The sequence below is a fragment of the Protomyctophum bolini genome (assembly GCF_963924005.1).
Source record: "Protomyctophum bolini genome assembly, chromosome: 1".
NCBI classification, from domain to species: Eukaryota; Metazoa; Chordata; class Actinopteri; order Myctophiformes; family Myctophidae; genus Protomyctophum; species Protomyctophum bolini.
In genome coordinates this window covers 254,069-280,905 of record NC_137862.1, presented here as the reverse complement: position 1 = coordinate 280,905, position 26,837 = coordinate 254,069, and the positions used below count along the sequence as shown (strand labels likewise).

At 44.7% G+C, this 26,837-nt stretch overlaps 1 protein-coding gene across 1 annotated transcript in view; it reads left to right on the top strand.

Moving 5' to 3' along the window:
• myo1ea (myosin IEa) overlaps positions 1-26,837 on the top strand; it is a 96,388-nt gene that overhangs the window by 55,577 nt on the left and 13,974 nt on the right. The window contains exons 9-19 of the mRNA XM_080768899.1: positions 977-1,109; positions 3,354-3,550; positions 4,925-5,002; positions 5,680-5,766; positions 6,693-6,779; positions 9,004-9,171; positions 12,397-12,482; positions 15,896-15,977; positions 16,126-16,232; positions 19,209-19,307; positions 23,306-23,450. Of these exons, the coding sequence (XP_080625025.1) occupies positions 977-1,109; positions 3,354-3,550; positions 4,925-5,002; positions 5,680-5,766; positions 6,693-6,779; positions 9,004-9,171; positions 12,397-12,482; positions 15,896-15,977; positions 16,126-16,232; positions 19,209-19,307; positions 23,306-23,450 (1,269 nt within the window). The remainder of the gene's footprint in view (positions 1-976; positions 1,110-3,353; positions 3,551-4,924; positions 5,003-5,679; positions 5,767-6,692; positions 6,780-9,003; positions 9,172-12,396; positions 12,483-15,895; positions 15,978-16,125; positions 16,233-19,208; positions 19,308-23,305; positions 23,451-26,837) is intronic.

Here is a 26,837-nt window from a genome sequence, read left to right as displayed (position 1 = left end):
AGACTGTGGTATGTTGTTATTACAGTGACTATCAGGAGACTGTGGTATGTTGTTATTACAGTGACTATCAGGAGACTGTGGTATGTTGTTATTACAGTGACTATCAGGAGACTGTGGTATGTTGTTATTACAGTGACTATCAGGAGACTGTGGTATGTTGTTATTAGTGACTATCAGGAGACCGTGGTATGTTGTTATTACAGTGACTATCAGGAGACTGTGGTATGTTGTTATTACAGTGACTATCAGGAGACTGTGGTATGTTGTTATTACAGTGACTATCAGGAGACTGTGGTATGTTGTTATTACAGTGACTATCAGGAGACCGTGGTATGTTGTTATTACAGTGACTATCAGGAGACTGTGGTATGTTGTTATCCTTTGCTCTGTTTAAACCCATTCTGACCTGAGATCAGATTCAAACAATGTCTTCTACATCCTGACAGTTTTCTGAAAAAGCTATGTTTCTATGTCAGTCGTCAAAAATAGCAGACCTACAAGCTCGTAGTGCGCCACTCAGTGCCCTGGTTTTCACGCACATCCCCCTATCTTGGTGCTGAGCCCACGCAGCACGAACAAACAGTAAAATAACTTAGAAAGAAAGGGCTTGCAACTCACTTCTGTATTTCTCCACTTTATTAACAACAACAACAACAACAACATTCCAATCCTATGGATCGTCAGGTTAAAAATCGTATTAACCTCCCACTTAACTCCCCCTGTGCTCTTCAGATGTGGTTCTGCTCTCACTCAGGCGTCAACAAAGCATTCTCTTACCCGTTACAGTTACAGGGTCTTTCTACCAGATCCTCTTAACATTTTCCTCTTCAGAAATACCACCTCCACCTGTTTCTGTTTACCAAGTAAAAAACCACAAGGGGAGTAATTAAAGGACGTTTGACTCGGCACTGTGAGAGTATGTAAACACATAACGTAGCCCCCGGTTCAACGTGTTTTTTCTCCGTTGTTTTTCCAGCACGCCATGGAAGTGATCGGCATCTCGGCGGGAGACCGTCTCCTGGTGCTGCAGATCGTGGCCGGAGTCCTCCATCTTGGAAACATCAACTTCAGGGAGGCAGGGAACTATGCCGCCGTGGAGAGCGAGGAATGTAAGTGTCCTTAGATAACTAGGGTTAGGGTTAGGTTTAGGGTTAGGTTTAGGGTTAGGTTTAGGGTTAGGTTTAGGGTTAGCCCTAACCCTAACCCTGGAGTCCTCCATCTTGGAAACATCAACTTCAGGGAGGCAGGGAACTAGAGCGAGGAATGTAAGTGTCCTTAGATAACTAGGGTTAGGGTTCAGGTTCAGGTTTATGTGTATAGATACAGAGTATAAATACAATGAAATTTATTTTGCTCAGAGCACGCTCAGTCTTACATACACAGGACATAAACAAACCTCTATATTGCAAGAAAAAGACAAAGTGAAGTGACAAAACAGTTCAAGGTCAGCTGTTCAGCAGCCTGACTGCCTGAGGGTAGAAACTGTTACTGAGACGGGTTGGTGCGAGATGTGATGCTCTGGTAGCGTTCTTTGGAAGGGAGTGGTTTGAACAGGGTGTTTGCTGGGATGGCTGGTGTCTTCCATGATGTTGTGGGCTTTTTTCATACAGCGAGTGGTGTAGATGTTGTGGAGACTGGGTAGTTCTGTGCTGCCGATGATTTTAGCTGCTGTTTTAACGGTCCTCTGCAACCTGTTGCAGTCCTGAGCGGTCGTGTTACCGTATACCACACTGTGATACAGCCAGTTAAGACACTTTCAATTATACAGCGATAACAGTTCACTAGTCCTTTTAGGTTAACCCTAACCCTAACCCTGGAGTCCTGCACCTTGGAAACATCAACTTCAGGGAGGCAGGGAGAGAGCGAGGAATGTATGTGTCCTTAGATGACTCCCAGATGCACCAAGAGTTGAGGCTGGGTGATATTGGCTTCAAATCAATATCACGATTAATTCAAACTTTTACCTCCAATTACGATTAGTCGTTGATTATTTTATACACTTGGTATTGTCACACTGCCCTCCTTAGTTCTCTGACGAGATCTGTACTGTAAATATTACGGGTGCAACAGTTAATCGAAATGATCGATTTTAATACAATAATTGATTTTCAGAAATCAATTGGTACCAAATTGTACCATTTTGTGCACCTCCCTGAGTGGCCCAGTGACGTATGTGAGGCTGTGGGTTGCCAGGTTGTGGGTTGCCAGGTTGTGGGTTGCCAGGCCTGAGGCCACAAAGCCACATTGTGGTGTGTGTGCAGACAGAGTACCAGCGCTCTGTAATCTCTGCCTTTCCTGTTCCCTCCAGTCTCAACTTCCTGTGTGTGTTATGGCTCATTTAGTCTTGGCTGCGCCGCCCGTTCGCACAACAACGATGACGTATTCTCAGCTGAATATTCATCATTTTTGTCAAGAAACGCTTGAAATGCACGGAACGTTTTCCCCTAGACAACAAATAAGCTTCTTATACACACATCCTATCCAGCCTCGTCTTCACACTCTGCAGAACAAATGATTCAGCTCCGCTTTAACCCATTCTGACCTGAGATCAGATTCATACGAGGTTTCCACTGGACACACACTGGTCTGATTAACCCATTCTGACCTGAGATCAGATTCATACGAGGTTTCCACTGGACACACACTGGTCTGATTAACCCATTCTGACCCGAGATCAGATTCTAAAAAATGTCAGTCGTTTTTCGATTTTTCAAAAATAGCAGACCTACAAGCTCATAGCGCGCCACTCGGTGGCGCGCTATGAACTTGTAGATCTGATATTTTTCAATAGCTAAAGCATAGCATGATGCTAACACCAAAATGGGTTCCCGTTCAGAATGGGTTAAATATGGCCCCTGCCCCGCCCCCAGCTTCACAGTTGACAGATGGGTCTAGTCATTATGCTATTCATGCTAACTTCCCCAAAGCAGGCTATACTGCACTGCATTGTGATGCATTCCCAGGCTATACTGCACTGCATTGTGATGCATTCCCAGACGCTGCTGGACTGCAGGCCGTAGAGCCATTTCCTTCAAGGGGAAGTGAGTCAGTGTAATAATGCAGGGAGGAGCTCTCGTGGGACGATGTCGGTGCCAGGTTAGGACTAATGATCCTTGGGCTGGGCGAGCCTCTTCCACAGGCCTAACCCAGTGGATGGAGCGCGCTGTATTCTCCATTTGGCTATTCTGAGTGGCCAAAGAGCATTGATCACGCCTCCAGGTCTTTAGTTTACTGAAGTTGGGGAATAAAACCTGGTACTTAAGACACGCAAAATACAGCCCTTACTGTGGTATTGCACACTTTGTCCTGAGTAATAGTTTTTCCTGCTTAATTTTGTGCTCTTCTTTGTCCAGTCCTGGCCTTCCCCGCCTTCCTGCTGGGAATCGACCAGAAGCGTCTGAAGGAGAAACTGACCAGCAGAAAGATGGACAGCAAGTGGGGAAACACGCAGGAGTCCATCGACGTGACGCTGAACGTGGAGCAGGCGTGTTACACGCGTGACGCGCTCTCCAAGGCCCTGCACTCGCGTGTCTTTGACTACTTAGTAGAGGTATGTATGTATGTATGACTGGATGTGTGTCGTGTGTGTCATGGAGATTTGGTATGCTAATCATGCTTCCTCTATATATACCGTTGTAAGGCCTGTTTCTTTTCCCCTTTTTAAACCGTGGCCCATTTGAAGAGTCAATAATAGCAACAGCAGAATACGTTTGTTTTGCATTTTTCATGAGCGCAACCCACTTACCCAGCTGTGCTGCTCGCCCCACACAACACATCCATCTGTACTGCTCGCCCCACACAACACATCCATCTGTACTGCTCACCCCACACAACACATCCATCTGTACTGCTCGCCCCACACAACACATCCATCTGTACTGCTCGCCCCACACAACACATCCATCTGTACTGCTCACCCCACACAACACATCCATCTGTACTGCTCACCTCCACACAACACATCCATCTGTACTGCTCACCCCACACAACACATCCATCTGTACTGCTCACCCCACACAACACATCCATCTGTACTGCTCACCCCACACAACACATCCATCTGTACTGCTCACCCCACACAACACATCCATCTGTACTGCTCACCCCACACAACACATCCATCTGTACTGCTCACCCCACACAACACATCCATCTGTACTGCTCGCCCCACACAACACATCCATCTGTACTGCTCACCCCACACAACACATCCATCTGTACTGCTCCCCCACACAACACATCCATCTGTACTGCTCACCCCACACTACACATCCATCTGTACTGCTCGCCCCACACAACACATCCATCTGTACTGCTCACCCCACACAACACATCCATCTGTACTGCTCACCCCACACAACACATCCATCTGTACTGCTCACCCCACACAACACATCCATCTTCTTCCCTAAATGGGGCACCGTTTAACCCATTTAGACAAAGGACCCCCAAAATTATATGTAATTGGCCGCCGACCCCCATCTGAAAATATGTTGTTCCAGGGACCTCCTCAGAAGCAAAGATTTGAGTTAAAAACGTTCCCTCTGAAAGAATATATATTCAAAGATTTCCACCACATTTTCACGATTTTTCAAAAATAGCAGACCTACAAGCTCGTAGCGCGCCACTCGGTGGCGCGCTATGAGCTTGTAGATCTGCTATTTTTCAATAGCTAAAGCGTAACATAATGCTAACACCAAAAGGGGTTCCCGCCACAAAATGGGTTAAAAGGGAATGAAACGGAACTTTCCAGCGGTATAACAGTGATCGCCAAGAAGCATTGTTACAACAGAGACATAATCTACCCAACACTAAATGCATTATGATGAGCTTTGATGGGGTCGTTGTATCTACAATATAATATAATATAAGTATATCTACAATGGGTTCATATTATATAATAATGTTCCTAATTGGGTTTCAGTCGATCAACAAAGCCATGAAGGACCGGCAGCCGATGAACATCGGAGTTCTGGACATTTATGGATTCGAAATATTCCAAGTAAGTCTCGGTGATAATTAATCATATCTATATCTCTCTGTTTGTTAACCTTTATTCATCCAGGGTAGGTTTAACACACACACACACACACACACACACACACACACACACACACACACACACACACACGCGCACACACACACACACACACACACACACACACACACACACACACACACACACACACACACACACACACACACACACACACACACACACACACACGTGTAAGTAAAACATTTAAGTACATTTTCTTCCACTGCTGATTTAGAACAGATTCTACATCATTGCAAGAGATCTCAATCCTCCCATCAGTCATCAAACTGAAAGCTACTGTGTGTATGGCATGTACATTCCTTCCTGTAATAGTGTATTCCTTCCTGTAATAGTACATTCCTTGCTGTAATGCCACTAGAATAAAGATGACTCGGGTAGTCGGGTTTATTTGTGATGTCACAGCGAAGCATCATCTACTGGAATTGCTTCAAACTCACTTTAACCGCAAAACACGTCATTTCCAGTTCATCAAGCCTTTTCTGGACCGAAAGGGCATTTTTGCATTTAAAGAGTCTCGTTTTCAGGAATTAGGTTGTGGCTCTGAAGAAACGAGTGACCGTATTCCCTGTGTTGTCTGATTGTTGTGTCTGATCCCTGTATAATATGTGCCTCCCTGTTAGAAAAACGGCTTTGAGCAATTCTGCATCAACTTCGTCAATGAGAAGCTGCAGCAGATCTTCATTGAGCTGACGTTAAAAGCTGAGCAGGTACAGTAAACCTTTCTTTACAGTAAACAGAGGTACAGTAAACCTTTCTTTTCTTCAGCATTGTGTCGTTCCAGTACTCTCTGTACTTGTATTCCATTCTGACCCAAACATAATGTAAACGACCAGACAGTGGCCTTCTGGTTAGAGTGTCCGCCCTGAAACTGGGAGGTCGGGGTTCGATCCCCGGCCGGGTCATACCAAAGACTGTACAAATGGGACCCTGCTTGGCACTCAGCATCAAAGGGTTGGATTGGGGGGTCAAATCTACTAATCAAATGATTCCCGAGCGCGGCACGGCTGCAGCTCAGCGCTCCTTGGCTGCAGCTCACTGCTCAGAGATGGGTCAAATGCGGAGAACAAATTTCACTGCGGTAACGTGTGTGACAAATCGTATTACTTTGATAATGTGATATAATGTGCTTGTAGGAGGAGTACGTTCAGGAGGGAATCATATATAATGTGATATATTGTATATATATTATATATTGTAGGAGGAGTACGTTCAGGAGGGAATCATAATGTGATATAATGTATATATATTATATATTGTAGGAGGAGTAGTAGTATATATAGTGATATAATGTATATATATTATATATTGTAGGAGGAGTAGTAGTATATATAGTGATATAATGTATATATATTATATATTGTAGGAGGAGTAGTAGTATATATAGTGATATAATGTATATATATATTATATATTGTAGGAGGAATAGTAGTATATATAGTGATATAATGTATATATATATTATATATTGTAGGAGGAATAGTAGTATATATAGTGATATAATGTATATATATATTATATATTGTAGGAGGAATAGTAGTATATATAGTGATATAATGTATATATATATTATATATTGTAGGAGGAATAGTAGTATATATAGTGATATAATGTATATATATATTATATATTGTAGGAGGAGTACGTTCAGGAGGGAATCAAGTGGACGGCCATTGAGTACTTCAACAACAAGATTGTCTGTGACCTCATCGAGAGCAAAGTGGTAAACACACACACACACACACACACACACGCACACACACACACACACACACACACACACACACACGCGCACACACACACACGCACACACACGCGCGCACACACACACACACGCACACACACACACACGCACGCACACACACACACACACACACACTGCAGCCACTGTGACCTCGTCGAGAGCAAAGTGGTAAATAAACACAAAACATTTGACGGATAAGTCGGTGTCAAAGAAAGTTTGAAATAATAGCTGATCTACAAGCTCATAATGCGGTGCGTTCTGAACTTGTAAATAGGTAATGTTTTGCTTTTCATTGATCTATAATATCTCTCATGATCGATGGTTTATACTTACTGTCCAACTGAGAGGTATGCTACGAAATATTATATTTCAGAAATGCATGTGAAAACTGTTCGACAATTTGTTTAGAACATTTCAGAAACATTATGTAGGAAACTTTAGAAACCTAGTGATATTTACTCCGTGGCCCTTTGTTTGGGAAACTGACCAATGACAGGTTTGCTTTTCAACAGAGACTTGTGTTCTGTGAGTTAAGCCCACACACACACACACACACACTGCAGCCACTGTGTCCTCTGTAGAGCATGTATCAGCCTTGGACAGAGGCTAGCCAAACAGGGCAGCTCTGTATGTTTGGTCCTCATTGATTGGTCAATCATTAACCACTGCTATGACATCACATGGCCATACTAGTGCACTGTGCAGTCACCATTTGGCATCCAGTCATTTACCTGCATTTATGTTTTATCAATAATATTGTCAAAATAGGACATCTATCTGCAGCTGTGGGAGTTGTTAATCTTCTGAAAAAGTGCGACTTAGAAAACGGTAGAAAAGATTAACACCATCTGTGTTGATAGGTGAAGGTGTTGATAGGTGAAGGTGTTGATAGGTGAAGGCATCTAGAATTAAACTGACATGGTTTCATGCTTACTGATTGACTGGCCAGGTCATTGATTAGACTAACTTGGGCACAACTTGTAAACACCAAGTTGGCTCACCACTTTCAACCTGGCATCCCTATTCATGAAGATTGTGCATTCTGGTCGGTTTGATTGGCTATATTTTCATTATTCTTGACCCTTTTCTGAAACGGTTTGACAACAGGCTTAATATAAGTGATGGATAGATTTAAGTGATATATCCCTCTTAGATCAAGTGCTTCTCAAAGTGGGGTCGAAATGGACTCTTATAGCTTATAGCTGAGAGTGTCCATCTGGTTACACACATTAACTCTGTAACTCTGAGAGTGTCCATCTGGTTACACACATTAACTCTGTAACTCTGAGAGTGTCCATCTGGTTACACACATTAACTCTGTAACTCTGAGAGTGTCCATCTGGTTACACACATTAACTCTGTAACTCTGAGAGTGTCCATCTGGTTACACACATTAACTCTGTAACTCTGAGAGTGTCCATCTGGTTACACACATTAACTCTGTAACTCTGAGAGTGTCCATCTGGTTACACACATCACAATCAGCTTTATTGCCACATCACAATTTTACAAGTAAAAAGGTGTGTGAAATTCCTTCTTGTGCATACAGTAGTTCCCATCGTGTTATTTTTCCAAGAAAACGGGGAAGAAGTGCAAGAAGTTACAAGGGGGTCCCTATAATTAAAATGTTAGACTTAGACTAATGTCTTTTACAAGGGGGTCCCTATAATGAAAACGTTAGAGAACCACTGTCTTAGACTAATGCCTTTTACAAGGGCGTCCCTATAATTGAAACTGTTTTTAGGATTGATTTTAAAATAATTTTACTTCCTACCTACATGACTGCCTGCCTAAATATGTCCCAAAGGTCTTCCACTTCTGGCCTGCTCTCTTTGCCAAAAAAAAAATGGCAACTAAAAAATACGGGGAAGCAGCTTTTTGCTTCTACGGGCCGTCGGCATGGAACAAGCTCCCACTGTACCTTCGTCAGGCAGCCTCTGTAGACATTTTTAAAGCTCAGCTCAAGACCCACTTCTACAACATTGCTTTTAATTGATCTTTTATTTGTTGTTATTCATGTCCTCACTGTATTGCATTACTGCTTGCTTTTTAATGTTTATGCCTTGCTTTTCTTTTCTTTTATTCTCCATTGTTCTGTAAAGCACTTTGAGCTGCATTTCATGTCATGAAAGGTGCTATACAAGTTTTATTATTATTATTATTATTATTATTAATAACGCCTCTCTGACGGTGACCCCTGCAGAACCCGCTGGGCATCATGAGCATCCTGGACGACGTGTGCGCCACCATGCACGCCGTGGGCGAGGGCGCCGACCAGACCATGCTGCAGAAGCTCCGCGTCGGCATCAACAACCACGAACACTTCAACAGCTGGAACCAAGGATTCATCATCCACCACTACGCTGGAAAGGTCTGTCTGTCTGTCTGTCTGTCTGTCTGTCTGTCTGTCTGTCTGTCTGTCTGTCTGTCTGTCTGTCTGTCTGTCTGTCTGAACCAAGGATTCATCATCCACCACTACGCTGGCAAGGTCTGTCTGTCTGTCTGTCTGTCTGTCTGTCTGTCTGTCTGTCTGTCTGTCTGTCTGTCTGTCTGTCTGTCTGTCTGTCTGTCTGTCTGAACCAAGGATTCATCATCCACCACTACGCTGGCAAGGTCTGTCTGTCTGTCTGTCTGTCTGTCTGTCTGTCTGTCTGTCTGTCTGTCTGAACCAAGGATTCATCATCCACCACTACGCTGGCAAGGTCTGTCTGTCTGTCTGTCTGTCTGTCTGTCTGTCTGTCTGTCTGTCTGTCTGTCTGTCTGTCTGTCTGTCTGTCTGTCTAAAAACGTAAACCGTTGCTTAATGCTGATTACACCTTATGCCCCTGAACTGTATAATAGAATATACTGTACATCTGGAGCTATGGGTCACTGTGTCCCATACTGTACATGTCTACTGTACATCTGGAGCTATGGGTCACTGTGTCCCATACTGTACATGTCTACTGTACATCTGGAGCTATGGGTCACTGTGTCCCATGCGTGCTCCAGATGTGTGCCCGTCTCCGCCTGGTACACATGCCTCAGGCCTAATGGCTCGTAACATAATGGAACAGGGGGGAGGGGGGGTCTAGTGGGGGTCTGGAACATTCCATGTCTATTCAGGTTCAGGTTCAGGTTCAGGTTCAGGTTCAGGTTCAGGTTCAGGTTCAGGTTCAGGTTCAGGTTCAGGTTCAGGTTCAGGTTTATTGTCATGTGTATACAGTAGATACAGAGTATAAATACAATGACATTTATTTTGCTCAGAGCACGCTCAGTCTTACATACACTATTATTATTATTATTATTATTACATACACAGGACAGTGACAAAACAGTGCAATTACAGTTCAAGGTCAGCCTGGAGGTAGAAACAGTTACTGAGACGTTTTATTTGGAAGGCAGTGGTTTGAACAGGGTATTTGGAAGGGAGTGGTTTGAACAGGGCGTTTGGAAGGGAGTGGTTTGAACAGGGTATTTGGAAGGGAGTGGTTTGAACAGGGCATTTGGAAGGGAGTGGTTTGAACAGGGTATTTGGAAGGGAGTGGTTTGAACAGGGTATTTGGAAGGGAGTGGTTTGAACAGGGTATTTGGAAGGGAGTGGTTTGAACAGGGTGTTTGGAAGGGAGTGGTTTGAACAGGGTATTTGGAAGGGAGTGGTTTGAACAGGGTATTTGGAAGGGAGTGGTTTGAACAGGGTATTTGGAAGGGAGTGGTTTGAACAGGGTGTTTGGAAGGGAGTGGTTTGAACAGGGTATTTGGAAGGGAGTGGTTTGAACAGGGTATTTGGAAGGGAGTGGTTTGAACAGGGTATTTGGAAGGGAGTGGTTTGAACAGGGTGTTTGGAAGGGAGTGGTTTGAACAGGGTATTTGGAAGGGAGTGGTTTGAACAGGGTATTTGGAAGGGAGTGGTTTGAACAGGGCATTTGGAAGGGAGTGGTTTGAACAGGGTATTTGGAAGGGAGTGGTTTGAACAGGGTATTTGGAAGGGAGTGGTTTGAACAGGGTATTTGGAAGGGAGTGGTTTGAACAGGGTATTTGGAAGGGAGTGGTTTGAACAGGGTGTTTGGAAGGGAGTGGTTTGAACAGGGTATTTGGAAGGGAGTGGTTTGAACAGGGTATTTGGAAGGGAGTGGTTTGAACAGGGTATTTGGAAGGGAGTGGTTTGAACAGGGCATTTGGAAGGGAGTGGTTTGAACAGGGTGTTTGGAAGGGAGTGTTTGAACAGGGTATTTGGAAGGGAGTGGTTTGAACAGGGTATTTGGAAGGGAGTGGTTTGAACAGGGTGTTTGGAAGGGAGTGGTTTGAACAGGGTGTTTGGAAGGGAGTGGTTTGAACAGGGCATTTGGAAGGGAGTGGTTTGAACAGGGTATTTGGAAGGGAGTGGTTTGAACAGGGCATTTGGAAGGGAGTGGTTTGAACAGGGTATTTGGAAGGGAGTGGTTTGAACAGGGCGTTTGGAAGGGAGTGGTTTGAACAGGGTGTTTGGAAGGGAGTGGTTTGAACAGGGTATTTGGAAGGGAGTGGTTTGAACAGGGTGTTTGGAAGGGAGTGGTTTGAACAGGGTATTTGGAAGGGAGTGGTTTGAACAGGGTATTTGGAAGGGAGTGGTTTGAACAGGGTATTTGGAAGGGAGTGGTTTGAACAGGGCATTTGGAAGGGAGTGGTTTGAACAGGGTATTTGGAAGGGAGTGGTTTGAACAGGGTATTTGGAAGGGAGTGGTTTGAACAGGGTATTTGGAAGGGAGTGGTTTGAACAGGGTGTTTGGAAGGGAGTGGTTTGAACAGGGTATTTGGAAGGGAGTGGTTTGAACAGGGTGTTTGGAAGGGAGTGGTTTGAACAGGGTATTTGGAAGGGAGTGGTTTGAACAGGGCATTTGGAAGGGAGTGGTTTGAACAGGGTATTTGGAAGGGAGTGGTTTGAACAGGGTATTTGGAAGGGAGTGGTTTGAACAGGGTATTTGGAGTGGTGCCGATGATTTTAACGGTCCTGAGTGGTCAGACTGCAGAAGAAACAACATTGATCAATCTACCTACTGTATGCACTTATTATTATATTATATTATTATACATATTATATCCTCTGCTTTTTCGTAAGGAATATATCTACCTACCGTATGCACTTATTATATTATTGCGAATTCAGTGAGCACCTACTATGAGACCTAGCAGATCATGTCTGTCTGTGTGTCTGTGTCCCGCTGTTACGTCACCATGACTCAGCCATAACCATAACCATATAAGGAGTCCCCAAAGCAGCTATACGTCCAAAACCCAAATATGTACGAGCTGCGTTCGCTTCCCGCGTCTTACTTGTTATATATATTATATCCTCTGCTTCTTCGTAAGGAATATTGTTGTAGAGCTGTGATCCACAACACCTGGGTTTGGAAACCGGCCTCAATAATTATTAACCGATCTACGTGCCGTCCCTGTTCTTTAATTATTAACCGATATACGTGCCGTCCCTGTTTTGGGCACGTCACCATAGGCAAAAAAAACGTTATTTAGTAGATTGTCTATTTTCGCTGTGTGACACACCGTCATAAGGTGATGTATAAATCAGGTTTTAGCGGCTGACCTTTAGTGACCTTTGTGTGGCTCCTCCCCTCCGCAGGTGTCGTATGACGCTGAAGGCTTCTGTGAGCGAAACCGTGACGTCCTCTTCAGTGACCTCATCGAGCTGATGCAGAGCAGCGAAATGTACGTATCTACCCTTTACCTCATTGAGCTGATGCAGAGCAGCTAAATGTACGTAATATCCCTTTACCTCAGTGAGCTGATGCAGAGCAGCTAAATGTACGTAATATCCCTTTACCTCAGTGAGCTGATGCAGAGCAGCTAAATGTACGTAATATCCCTTTACCTCATTGAGCTGATGCAGAGCAGCTAAATGTACGTAATATCCCTTTACCTCATTGAGCTGATGCAGAGCAGCTAAATGTACGTAATATCCCTTTACCTCATTGAGCTGATGCAGAGCAGCTAAATGTACGTAATATCCCTTTACCTCAGTGAGCTGATGCAGAGCAGCTAAATGTACGTATCTACCCTTTACCTCATTGAGCTGATGCAGAGCAGCTAAATGTACGTAATATCCCTTTACCTCAGTGAGCTGATGCAGAGCAGCTAAATGTACGTAATATCCCTTTACCTGATTTACCGTACCCTCCTGTACCGTACCGTACCCTCCTGCACTGTACCGTACCCTCCTGCACTGTACCGTACCCTCCTGCACTGTACCGTACCCTCCTGCACTGTACCGTACCCCTTGCCCCCTCCCGAAGATGTGTTTTGTGGTGCCTGCTCAGTCAGGCGCAGTGTCCCTGGGGAGCCACTGTGTTGAGCAGTCTGGTCTGTTCTGGTGGTTTCTTCAATGTAGCCATCTGTCCCAAACACCCAGGACGTCCCAAACACCCAAAACTCTTTTGTGTGATTTTTCTTTTTTTAGCGTCTTCAAAGGCACATGCTCAAGGACATAACGGACACAATCGCAGACACACACACACGCGTGTGCGCACACACACACACACACACACACACACACACACACACACACACACACACGCGCGTGTGCGCACACACACACGTGCGCACAAAGGCGTTTGCATGGCCTTACATAAAGGAGGCAGTGGGGAGGAAGGAAGCGGACCTCATTCCTCAGAGCCTCACTCTAAACACACCACTGATCAGCTGGAGGTTATGAGGAGAATTCAGCACCGGCTGGGCTTTTATTATGTCTGGATGTCTTTTATTAAGAGCTTCAAGTTCCGTTTGCAATGCAAAGCAATGATTCTCTGCTGGTCGACTAACTCAACGCCCTTTTTCATGGGCTGGGTTGGTCGTTTATTCCTATTATTATTAAGACGAGAACAATGGCTTCTATTATAGCATGTTAAGAATGGCTGTCGTTTCTATTAGTTTGGATTGATGATGTCACTGATACGCCACAGCCCTCCTCTGAGACAGACAGAGTAGACAACACTGGTATCCTGTTATAACGAGCATTAGTGAGGACTAATTATAATATGAAGATTAGGTTGAAAACGGTGCTCCTTTTAAGGCCAATGTATTTGTTTTAACCCCCATTCTGACCTGAGATCAGATTCTAAAAATGACAGTTTTAAAATACAGAGTCCAGGTTGCATGTTGAAAGCAGGGGTGTTTCTTCAGCGATGCACAACTTCCAGTTCGGAGAGAACATTATTCAAGTATCACATGTTGTGTTAAACCCGCACCGTGACAGAGGCCTACGGGCATTTGTGAATGTGTTGGTGGTACAACAAAGGAAGTCATTTCTGAAGCTCAAAATCAGCGCTGAATCTCTGATTCTCTGCTTCTCTGCTTCTCTGCATGGGTTTGAGCAGAACCCTCTGAGGTCATGGAATACTGGCGAGTATCTGTTACATTCTGACCGGCAGCACAAAGGAATGTGGGTACAGGAGAGAGAGTGTTATGTGTACAGGCTAAAAATAACAACATTGAGACAAACATTATCCCCCTTATTAAGACCTCCCGTGACAATTACGAGGCATGGGAATGAAAATCAGCCAGGCTTGAAATGTTTTATTTGACTCCATGTTGTTGTAATAACAACATGGAGGCTGTTGGACAGCCTGTTGGACAGCCTGAGGGAAGTGGGTTTTTACGTGCCTTATTACAGTTACACACACTCTTCTCCTTCACTTTCATTGGCCAGGTCGTTTATTCTTCACTTTCATTGGCCAGGTCGTTTATTCTTCACTTTCATTGGCCAGGTCGTCCCCACTTGGTTCTGTTTATTCAAACCAGCCAACTCTGTTGGTACGCGGCATGACGCTGCTTTGGAAACTATTCTTGGTACAGCTATTATTACTAATCATACTTTTTACTGTATTACCATTTCCATGCACTCATTCAGAGATCCTGCAGTGCAGATACTCTGTTTTTATTTCACCACTTTATGTGGTGTTTATGTATCTGTGAACCGAAGAGCACAGTTTGGCCTTTGGTTGGTGGTCTGATTTAGGATGGCACGAAGGCCACATGCCAGGGCAACAAGGTCATCAAATAAAACAATGTAAATAATACATTTAACTTGTCTTAGACATAGAATGTTGAGACATTATATATAGGCCTACTATTGACATTTCAAACGTTTGCCTTTTACGCTTTGTACAAACATACAGGGCAGATATGACAAATAACTTAAATATACAACGAATTGACTGACAATGGCCGTTGCTAATAATCTAAATAAATAATGTGCTGCTTCATCATTTTATATACAAAATAAAAATAGTGGAATCTCAAGCTCACAATGCGTATGCTTGTAGATCGGCTATTCCGCAATTTTCCAACAGATGAATTTACATTGTCTGTCGGGTGGAAACCTCATTGTCTCTGTCTGGTGGAAACCTCATATGTCCAAAACGGTTACATTGTCTCTGTCTGGTGGAAACCTCATATGTCCAAAACGGTTACATTGTCTCTGTCTGGTGGAAACCTCATATGTCCAAAACGGTTACATTGTCTCTGTCTGGTGGAAACCTCATATGTCCAAAACGGTTACATTGTCTCTGTCTGGTGGAAACCTCATATGTCCAAAACGGTTACATTGTCTCTGTCTGGTGGAAACCTCATATGTCCAAAACGGTTACATTGTCTCTGTCTGGTGGAAACCTCATATGTCCAAAACGGTTACATTGTCTCTGTCTGGTGGAAACCTCATATGTCCAAAACGGTTACTTTTCAGGATTCAAATTCAAGTAGCCAATCTACTACTTGTGATGCTTTTGCGTGGAGCTGTAGTATGACCAAGTAGGGCTACGGCGTTGGTTTACAAAGAAAACACAACATTTGAGTAAAATGTGTAGATTAGAGGATTCTGCCTGATAGATGAATGGAAACGATTCTGAACATTATGCAAACTAATTGCGGTTATCTCAAATAACTGCGATCAGGTGATTTTGTAATAATTTTATACCTTTTGAGGTGAACACCACACTGAGGGGGGAGAACCCGGCGAACTTAACCTTCGTGGCCTCCATAAAACTTCTACCTGCTGTGGACAGAGTTTCGTCGTATTAGTGCAATAGCAATTTTTTGTAATTCTTTATGTATTCTTTGCTCTACAGCCCTTTCATTAGGGCGCTGTTCCCCGACAACCTCAACGCTGAGAAGAAAGGCCGACCCACGACGGCAGGCAGCAAGATAAAGGTGAGTTCTGCAACAAACGGCTAAAGGTTTTGCATCTGTTGCGCCCCCTATGGGTGAGCTAGCCAATTACAATGTCATGTCACCCCTATGGGTGGAAATGTAATGGCTTTTGGCTCTGGGTTGATTACCCTCGACTATTGACTTTCAGAAACAAGCCAACGACTTGGTGAGCACGCTGATGAAATGTACTCCACACTACATCCGATGTATCAAACCCAACGAGACCAAGAAGCCCAAGGACTGGGAGGAGAGTCGGTGAGTTCTGATTCTAGGATTACATTTCCTTTCATCCATCCGCTTATCCGTAGTCGGGTCGCGGGGGCAACAGCTCCACCAGAGAGCTCCAGACTTCCCTCACCAGAGCAACATAATAGTGTCTTCCTCCTGGGGGATTCCGAGGCGTTCCAAGGCCAGTGAGTCGATGTGTTTCCTCCAACTGCGCCTTGGTAAACCTTTGTAAACTCAAATTGCACATAATAATATTTTTTTTATACACAGAACATGACTGACAATGACCCGTACCAATAATCTGGTTTACAAGCTCACAACGCATCGTGACACGTTGTGAGCTTGCAGATCTGCCATTTTCAAATAGCTGGAATGATTAATGTTTGTTTCGTAATAATAATCTAAATCTGCAAAGTAATTACAGTAGTAACTAAAGATGTAAAAATACTCTGAGATGTAGGGGTGTAGAATAAAGTATGAAAACATGGAAATATTCAAGTAAAGTAAAAGTAGGCCTACTTGAAAAAGAATCACACCCGTGTGAAGTGAGTGGTGCATCTCTGTGTGGGGGTCCCTGGGGAACTTCCACAGGAACGAGCCCAGGGTGCCGGTGCGGTTCCGGCGGGCCGCCCCACGTCCGAAAAGGTTGAGAAATGACAGAGTTAGCGTGTGTGAGTCCCCGGGTGGCCCCTGTACTGTACTGTACTGTTTTTTCAAGCGATGTCTTTATGACTTATCCTGATTGATCCAGCAGCACCTTTTTACTATTTTTACATATTTTATACCTGCACGCTCCCTTTGACCACCTGGTTTATACCTGGTTTATACCTGCACGTCTCCATTGAGCACCTGGTTGCTTGCCTCTGCCTAAAGGCAAAAGTACATAAAAACGTATTTGAGCTGTCGGGTGGAAACCTCATATGTCCAAAAACTGTTACTTTTCAGGATTCTAATTAAAAAATAGCAGCAGTATCAGATCTAACGAAGCAATATCTAATATCTAATGAAGCAATATCTAATATCTAATGAAGCAATATCTAATATCTAATGAAGCAATATCTAACGAGCTCAAAACGTGCCACTTTGCGCTGCGTTTCCAGCTTGTGGAGCTGCTACTGTTGTGTGATAATCACGTAGGGCATTGATTCATTTATTAATCATTCATTAATCACGTAGGGCATTGATTCATTTATTAATCATTCATTAATCACGTAGGGCATTGATTCATTTATTAATCATTCATTAATCACGTAGGGCGTTGATTCATTTACGAAATACACGAACAGTTAGAATATGGAGATAAACGGCTTCTGTCCGACGGCAACTAAAAGTACCGGGTCTCTTTCCAGCACCGTGCTGACCCAGACCCTAAAGTACCGGGTCCCTTTCCAACACTGTAAAGTACCGGGTCCCTTTCCAGCACCGTGCCGACCCAGGCGTGTGTTGTATTGTTCACGGGCCTAATGGACTTCCTGTTGTGAGACCAGGACTCGGCTTGCCTTGTTTAATTAACAGGAACCGCCGCTTTCACAGGAAGCCTGGCTGCATTAAGGAAAAGATAGAGTAACACAACATCTTTTACATACAATAACCTGGAATACCCCCCTCTCTCCCAGAGGAAGTGAGAGCTCCATGTGCTCAAACAAGGACCACATGCATGTGTTTAGCTGCAGACCCCCATCTGGAAACGTTTTGTGCCAGGGACCCCCATCTGAACACGTTTTGTGCCAGGGACCCCCATCTGAACATGTTTTGTGCCAGGGACCCCCATCTGGAAACGTTTTGTGCCAGGGACCCCCATCTGGACATGTTTTGTGCCAGGGACCCCCATCTGGACATGTTTTGTGCCAGGGACCCCCATCTGAACATGTTTTGTGCCAGGGACCCCCATCTGGAAACGTTTTGTGCCAGGGACCCCCATCTGGACATGTTTTGTGCCAGGGACCCCCATCTGGACATGTTTTGTGCCAGGGACCCCCATCTGAACATGTTTTGTGCCAGGGATCCCCATCTGAACACGTTTTGTGCCAGGGACCCCCATCTGAACATGTTTTGTGCCAGGGACCCCCATCTGAACATGTTTTGTGCCAGGGACCCCCATCTGAACATGTTTTGTGCCAGGGACCCCCATCTGAAAAGGTTTTGTGCCAGGGACCCCCGTACAAATAGCTGAAAATAGTCGATGTAAATAAATGAAATAAATGATTAATGATTAAAATGTTGATACTAACAGTATTACCTAATTGACGGTTAGATTCCCAGCCGGCCACACCATTTGCTTTTCTTTTAAATTCCAGTAATAATAGCATAATTATTTTCCTTTTTTTTGAGGTATTAAAAAAAGGTCTTACAAGTCATTCAATTTGTAATTAAAAACACTTGCAGATACCCTACTACTCAACCCCATCTCACACAAATGCTATTTCACCGTGTTTGGGTGGCATGGATGAGTTCGGGTTTGACGTTTCTTACGATTCTGTCCATATAGAGCGTCGCAGTCCCTCCCCCGAGTGGCCCAGGAAATGATTCTCCATTAATTTTCTCCATAGGCATTTATTAGTATTAGTAAAGTATTTATTTACAGACGGTTACGCCGCGGACAAAGCCAACTCGGATCGTGACAAATCATGACAATAATTACAATGTTTTGGGCCGATCGAATAATTAGTAAGAAGAAAAACAAAACAAATAGTGTTGTATCCTGGGCCTTTATTTTCTTCTTTCAAATGATTTGATCGGCACAAAATATTGTGTTTGTTGTCATGATTTGTCACGATCCGAGTTGGCTTTGTCCGCGGCGTAACCGTCTTTAAAAAAATACTTTTTGAAAAGCCTATGGAGATAATGAACGGAGAATCATTTCCTGGGCCACTCGTCGTTCTGAAAGGGGGCGGGACTGCGACGCTCTATTGGGTTACAACTCGGACGGGGCTAAGTCAGCTTTAAGGCAAACAGAAGCTGGTCAACAACACCCATCCTGACCATCTGTCCATGTCTCCACAGAGTGAAGCACCAGGTGGAATACCTGGGTCTGAAGGAGAACATCAGAGTGAGGCGTGCTGGTTACGCCTACCGCAGAATCTTCAAGAAGTTCCTCACCAGGTACCATAAATTATACCGCAGTGGCTTTCAAATGTTTTCATAACAAGGAACCCCCACAGTAATATGCATTTGGCTACAGAAACCCCCCACCTGGAAATATTCTGTGTCAAAGACTCCCATATAAGATTTGTGTTATAGGTATGACACCCCACCTTAGAGTATACATGAATAGAGACGTTCTCCTCCCATCCACTTGCATTAAGTTGCTCTAAAGCGCATGAGGCGATTTCACTCCTCCTTCCCGGGTAGGAACAGAGTGCATTCTGGGATGGATTGCAATAGTGATTGGGCCCCAAACACATGAACGCGCACGAGCACGCGTCCGTCGTGAACGTGCACAATGATAGTCAACGGACCAGCGCGTTCATGTGTTTGTTGCAATACCAAATTCGGCCACTATGGCCTCTCTATTCATATATACTCTAAGCACCCCCCCCCACCGTCCATAGAACCCCCCCGCCCTCCCAATGCACATTGAGCGCCACTATTATACCACCACAAAAGAAGAGAGAGGACATTTCTAGAGGTTCAAAGTGACAGTAGCTGCTATCGGCCCATTGTCCCGTCAGCAGGTCAGAGCGAGGCCAAGTGACTCCATGCTCTGTTTCAGGGCTGGCCTTTGAAGGCAATCAGGAAGTGCTTTGTGAATGTTAGTGTTGGCAGCGGTGGGGGGACAGGCCGTGTGACAAGAGACCCTTCTCCTGCAACGGGCTCAATGCTGCTTCTGTCTGTTTCTACTGTAGTAAATATGAGAGAAATGAGATTTAAAAAGCATAACTACCAGTAAGACGCGCAAACGCGGGAAGCGAACGCAGCTCGTACATATTTGGGTTTTTTTAAGATTTATTTTTAAGTTATTATTTTTTTAAGTTAAGTTTTTTTTAAGTTAAGTTTTTAAGTTATTTTTAAGTTAAGTTTTTAACTTAGCCATAACCATATAAGGAGTCCCCAAAGCAGCTATACGTCCAAATATGGAGTGTGTTGCATCAATCACAAACAAATCACTCAGCTCCATATATGGGCACAAAGGGGGGACACACAGACTGTAACGGTTTCCCCAAATAACCTTTGGTCCCAGGGAGAAACCCTACAAAGGTCACTGTATGAAATACAGCGACCTACCTGTTAGCTCGGGGTATATATAATAAATCAGTACCTTTCCAAACCCTTATTGAAACTCAACCAGTCAATCATTGCAAAGACACAATAAAGGCAGTTTAAGGGTTGTATTAGAAATCAGCCGCAGTTCAGTTAATACATACATAAAGCACCAGTTTAGTTCATGTCAGGTTTTCACCATAAGCAAAATACCGGTAACCCTGATGCCATGCACCACTGTTGTGGAACCAAAACAAAGAAACCCCCCCTTCGGGATTTCGTGTAGACCAAACAAAAGAAAGGAAAAGAAACAAGGCACAAGTCCTGGCGCGTGCGTGTGTGTGCGTGTATTTGTTTGTGTGTGGTACTGTAGAGTGGTGTTAGCCCCGCTGTTAGCTCCGTGTAGCTCACCAACAGCCAGTGCAACCCTCCGTAGTTCCTACAGCTCCTCTCAAGCCACGCCGGCTCGGCTGCTTCCTCTTCGAAAGACAACGTTGAGTTGCAGCGCCGTTCAGACGAGAGGCACTGTGGGAGGAACGCTCCCCAGGACCCCCTGGGCTCGACACTGGCTTACTGTCACTCCGGTGACTCCGGTGTTTCCAACGGGCGTAAACCGCGGACTTTTACTCGCGTTACTAGTAACTGCTTCTAAAGGGGCAAGGGAAAAAACCCCGTCTTCACCTCCCAGTCTGCACACCCAGCCTTCACACTCCGCGCCGGTCGCCTGCCAGGTCCGTGACGTCAGGGCATAAAAAGACGTATCAGTCAGAAGTGACTGACGGCACCAATGGGCGCCGCCCACGCACAAACATGATCTGCTAGGTCTCATAGTAAGTGCTCACTGCGTTCGCAACCAAGGCTGCTCGGGTGGTGACACAGTGGTGAAGTGTCTGCCCACCACCACCGCAGCGGGTTGTGGGTTCGAGTCCCTGGTGCATTCGACTTTTGTCGAACGTCTATGCAAACTCATTTTTCTTGTGGAAAAGAAAGAGACCCCTCCTTGGTTGTACGGCTGTACAGCCTGTAAATAAGATAAGAGAGACCCTGCAGTTGTGCCGTTTGTGAATTAGCTAACAGAGTCTGTGCGCGTGTGTGTTTTCTTACTTGCCTTGATCTCCTAACTCCCCCCCCTCTTCTTCACTTTCTTTTGTTTCTTGGAACTATGCACAAAAACATATTTCACCCACCTGTGATGACACAATAATGAGGATTCTGATTCAAAAGTTCGTTTTTGGTTTTGACTTCACCGACAGTGTTGGGACCGTTACTTTTAAAAAGTAACTAGTTACAGTTACTAGTTACATCATTTCAAAAGTAACTTAGTTACTTTACTGTTACTTAAACCAAAAAGTAAAGCGTTACTTCAAAAAGTAACTTTTCCGTTACTTTTCGGCTCGGCTCGCCGGTGCCGGTTCCGGCGAGCCGCCCCGCATCCAAAACACTTGGTGGAGAAAATATGCTATTTCCGTGCTCAGACCCAGGGACACAGCCAGCCAACCAGGGACACACATAGTTGTCTATAATAGAGTGGTTGCACCACTCAAAAAGAAAAACGGGCTCCCACTTCCAGGCCATTCATTCATGCCTTCAGTTCAGTACAGTGATAATAATATACCAATAGCAGGGGGGACTGGTGGTGATTTTGATGATGCTATGTAGGCCTGGCTATCAATACATATTTATAGCAAACAACTAAATACAAGTAGGCTACAACCAACAACATGAGGGTTCCATTTCCACTGCTCCAGTGAATGTTGTATACTGTGCAGATAGGCTGAGATAGTAGCTGCTCTTATTGGTGGTGGTGGCAATACTAATTTGAGTCTGGATTTATAAACAAAGTAAGACCAAAACCAGAATTAATATTTGATAATCAAACACACGCGCAAAGTCTCTTTCAGTATCTGTCCGTCTCTCTCTCTCGCTCACACACACACACACGAACGCACACGCGCAGCCTCTTTCAGTGTCTCTCTCTCTATCTCTCTCTCTCTCTCTTTTTTTCTCTCGCTAGCTCGCTCACATGATGTGCATACACGGCGCACACGACACACACACACACACACACACACACACACACACACACACACACACACACACACACACACACACACACACGCGCACGCGCGACCGACATAAACAAACACACGGTGGTATAGCCGGTGGGAATGGGATCATCATAATTTGCTGGCACTCAACAACTTACTTTGACTGTACTTTGTGCTGGATTGGAGCAGCTGAAGGAAATAAGGAGGAATATAGCCATTTGCGATGTGGGCGCCGCCATGACACTAGTCAGAGTAAACAAACTTGCGCATCACCACGTGTAGTGTACACACACACACACACACACACAAACGCACACACACTCCTCCTCCCCCTTCTCTCCCGCAAGGCAAGCATGACAGTTCTTCTCATTCTCCCCCGATCGAGACTACATGAAAAATAACGGAAGAGTAACGGAATAACGCACCATGTAGTAACGGTAACAAGTTACTGAATTTAAAAAAATAACGCGTTACAGCAACCGTTACTGCCGAACGTAACGGCGTTACTGTAACGCGTTATTTACGTTACGTTACGTCCCAACACTGTTCACCGATGATGTCCAGCCTAGTCCAACATGATGTCCATGTATAAAGAGCTCTTGTTTGTAATAATAATAATACCTTTCAGGACACTCGAGGTCACCGGCGTACAGGTTTAAAAACTGTACAAGAACACAGTTAAAAGGTCACCGTACAGGTTTAAAAACTGTACAAGAACACAGTTAAAAGGTCACTGTACAGGTTTAAAAACAGTACAAGAACACAGTTAAAAGGTCACTGTACAGGTTAAAAACAGTACAAGAACACAGTTAAAAGCAGAACAAAACTAGGTCTGCTCCTTCCTCTCCTCAGGTATGCCATCCTAACCACAGAGTCGTGGCCCGCGTGGCGAGGGGACGAGAAACAAGGAGTCCTTCATCTGCTGCGCTCCGTCAACATGGACCAGGATCAGTACCAGCTGGGACGCACCAAGATCTTCGTCAAAGCACCTGAGTCGGTAAGCTTTCCCTTAGGCTTACCTGTCCTGTCCTCCTCCTGTCCTCCTGTCCTTCTCCTGTCCTCCTTACCCCCCTGTCCTGTCCTCCTCTGAGTCGGTAAACTTTCCCCCCTGTCCTCCTTACCCCCTGTCCTGTCCTGGACAGGACCCCGGAGCCATGATGAGTTCTTGTTGGCGAGCGACACCGCTCACTAGTATAAATCTGGCTTTAGACACATCCTTTGTATTTGATTGATTTATACACTTCTATGCAACAAAATAAATCATCATATACACAGTTTAAAAAAATATATATGGGGGGACGGGACGGCGGGGACTTTTTTAGCAGGGGCCAGTTTCAAATTGCAACTGCCTGTAAGTGCTCTTTGAGAGTGGTTTTGAAGGAGTCTGTGGATTCACATTTCTTAACGGCTGTTGGTAGGGCGTTTGCAACATTTTAGTGGCATAGGAGCTACATTTATTTAACCCCTTGTTGGAGCCGAATCTGGGTTGAACGAGCTTTGTGGAACTACCTCTGGTGTTCATGCAGGAGTTGCCCCTGCATACTGTGAACTACCTCTGATCATGAGGAGTTGCCCCTGGCCCGCATACTGAGTTGCCCCTGCATACTGAGTTGCCCCTGGCCTGCATACTGAGTTGCCCCTGCATACTGAGTTGCCCCTGCATACTGTGTGCCTCCAGAAGGAAACTCTCACAGGGGAAACACACTCTGTAGCACCAGCTCTGCCACCTCGTAGCAAAATTACCACTTAACTCGCAAACCTCCTCAAAGGCTCGTATGGAGGCTGTGAATCCAAATTACACGTCCAAATGGCTGCTGGGGCTATTCCTGTCAGGGTGGGGTTGGGAGGGAGGGAACGGGGGTCTCTGAATGTTCACATTAAACACCATAAAAGGCCCTAGTGTCCTAGAAACGAGTCCCGGTCCCTATCCTAAGGAGGAGGGCGTCTCTACGTCACTGAGCGCTGAGTCAACATGGCTCTGGAACTGAAGCCTGAGTGTGAAGTTGTGGTCACTGAGTCGGTGGGACATTGTAAGAGCTCCAAGTTTTCCACCATAACGGCACTTTTTTTCATTTGCTCCTATGAAAGCTGCACTTGTGAGAAGTCTATGAGGTCACTTATTAACATTTTGTACACATGGTGCGCGCGCACAGCCGCACACACACACACACACACACACACACACACACACACACACACACACACACAGGTTCATGCCCATAACCCTCCCTCTCTCTCTCAGAGAGATGCGTGTCCATAATATCCTAACACGCAGTCTACGCAAACATGTAGTAGGTTTTAGTTTTAGTTGAATCAGGTCTTATGGGTCATCCTCAATGCCTGCACTTATTCCAGAGTCACTGTGTGTGTGTGTGTGTGTGTGTGTGCGTGTGCGTGTGCGTGTGCGTGTGCGTGTGCGTGTGCGTGTGCGTGTGCGTGTGCGTGTGCGTGTGTGTGTGTGTGTGTGTGTGTGCGTGTGCGTGCGTGCACACGTGTGCCCGTGGCTGCGCCAGGTCGCCAGGCCAGTGATTGAGGCATTGCTTATGAAACACAAATATCACACGTCCAGCTGCTGAAACGAGCTGCCATGCTTCTAAAAACAAACCCTGTGTCCCTGATAAGGCCCTGTACAGTACAGTACAGTACAGTACACCAAGGCATTGGTTCAGATAAGGCCCTGACACCAAGTCATTAGTTACACCAAGTCATTAGTTCAGGACTGCAGTGTTTCTCTTACACTGCGTTGCTAATTAAATAACATGTGTTTGACTGCCAGCCAGATGTGAGCCCAGTCAGTTATTCTCCCTGGGTGCTGACGGATATGGACTGCCAAGAGTATTTACTCAAGTACTGTACTGAAGAGTATTTACTCAAGTACTGTACTGAAGAGTATTTACTCAAGTACTGAAGTACAATTCTGAGGCACTTTTACTTTACTTGAGTATTTCCATTTTGTCAATACGTTATACTTCTACTCCACTACATCTCCACTTGTAATGTACGTAACTCCAGAACCGTTCGCCCCACCGACTTCACATTCGACACACGGGTGTCCCCCCCCCCCACAGGGAGGGCAGTGCCCGGTGTCGAGTCGGTCGGACCCACGGTTCTCCAGAACCACCACAAAAGGCTCTGGTCAGGCTCTGCCGTTCAGTGGGCCTAATGAGACCAACTCCTTTCACCTGTGCAATTTCCAGCCTCTGCCTCCTCAGCCAGTTGAGGCTCAACCAATCACTGTGTGTCCTGTGCCAAACAGAAGGCTGCGTGCCAGGATGCTGCGTGGGCAGGATGTTTAGTCTGAGTGGGCAAAGGGCACAGAGAGATGCTGGCATGGCTAGAGGCCCAGCAGGAAATGACAGTCACTGGTGAAAAGCTGCTGCATTCATGCAGGAAGTAGGCATGTATTCTGGGAAGCAAGCAATCAATACATTATGACTCATTGTTACCCCCCCCCCCCCCCCCCCCCCCCTTTGAACTAGAATCTGTGATGATTTGGAATTATCCTTTTTTGTTAAGCTATTCAGGCACAAAGATGCCCCCACCCAAAGAAAAGAGTGCAAAAAAAAAAGGAAATGAAATAAGAGACAATAAAATAAATAAACAGAAGTTAAAGCAATAAAACACTTCTGTGATAAAAAAGATAAAAGGACAGGAAAAAGTCTTAAAACTAAATACTAAACACCAAAAGCCATCAGACATCATGGAAAGTCTATAAAAATGAGAACAGTCAAAGACGAAGCATGCAGATGTAAGCCTTAGTGGAAGACTGTTTACATACTGCAGTCTACATGGACAGCTTACCAATCACCTGCAAAAACAACCTATATTACTGTATGTCAGTGTTTTAAGTTATTACAGAAAATGTGAATTGATCTGTTCTGTGACAGTGTGACGTCTTCACTGTCCACTGAGGTGGATTGTCTGATGTGAGGTTATTCCGTGGTAGGAAATAAATAATACAAGTACGGTATGATACAAGAGAACTGTCTGTAACTTGTATGTTTTATTTTTGTAGAAGAGACAAACTAATATTGTTTATGCCGCTTGCTTTGATGGAATAATTGATTGAACACACGTGTGCGTTGTACTATATGATTTGATTTGGGTGTGTAATTATAGTGTATAAGGCCTAATCTACTATAGTAAACTAGCACATAAAAATAAATTACACAATCAACGGCGTACATGTTCAATCAATTATTCCAAGCAAACGGCATAAACAATATTAGTTTGCCTCTTCCACAAAAATAAAAAGTTGCAGTTTAAAGTTAAAGTTACAAGGCTGCATTCTCGCATTCTGTCACGCGTGCCAAGCTGTATTATTAGTCAATTAGTCAATTAGTCATTATTAGTCAAGACGGCCAATCAGAGGCAGGCGGGGCCA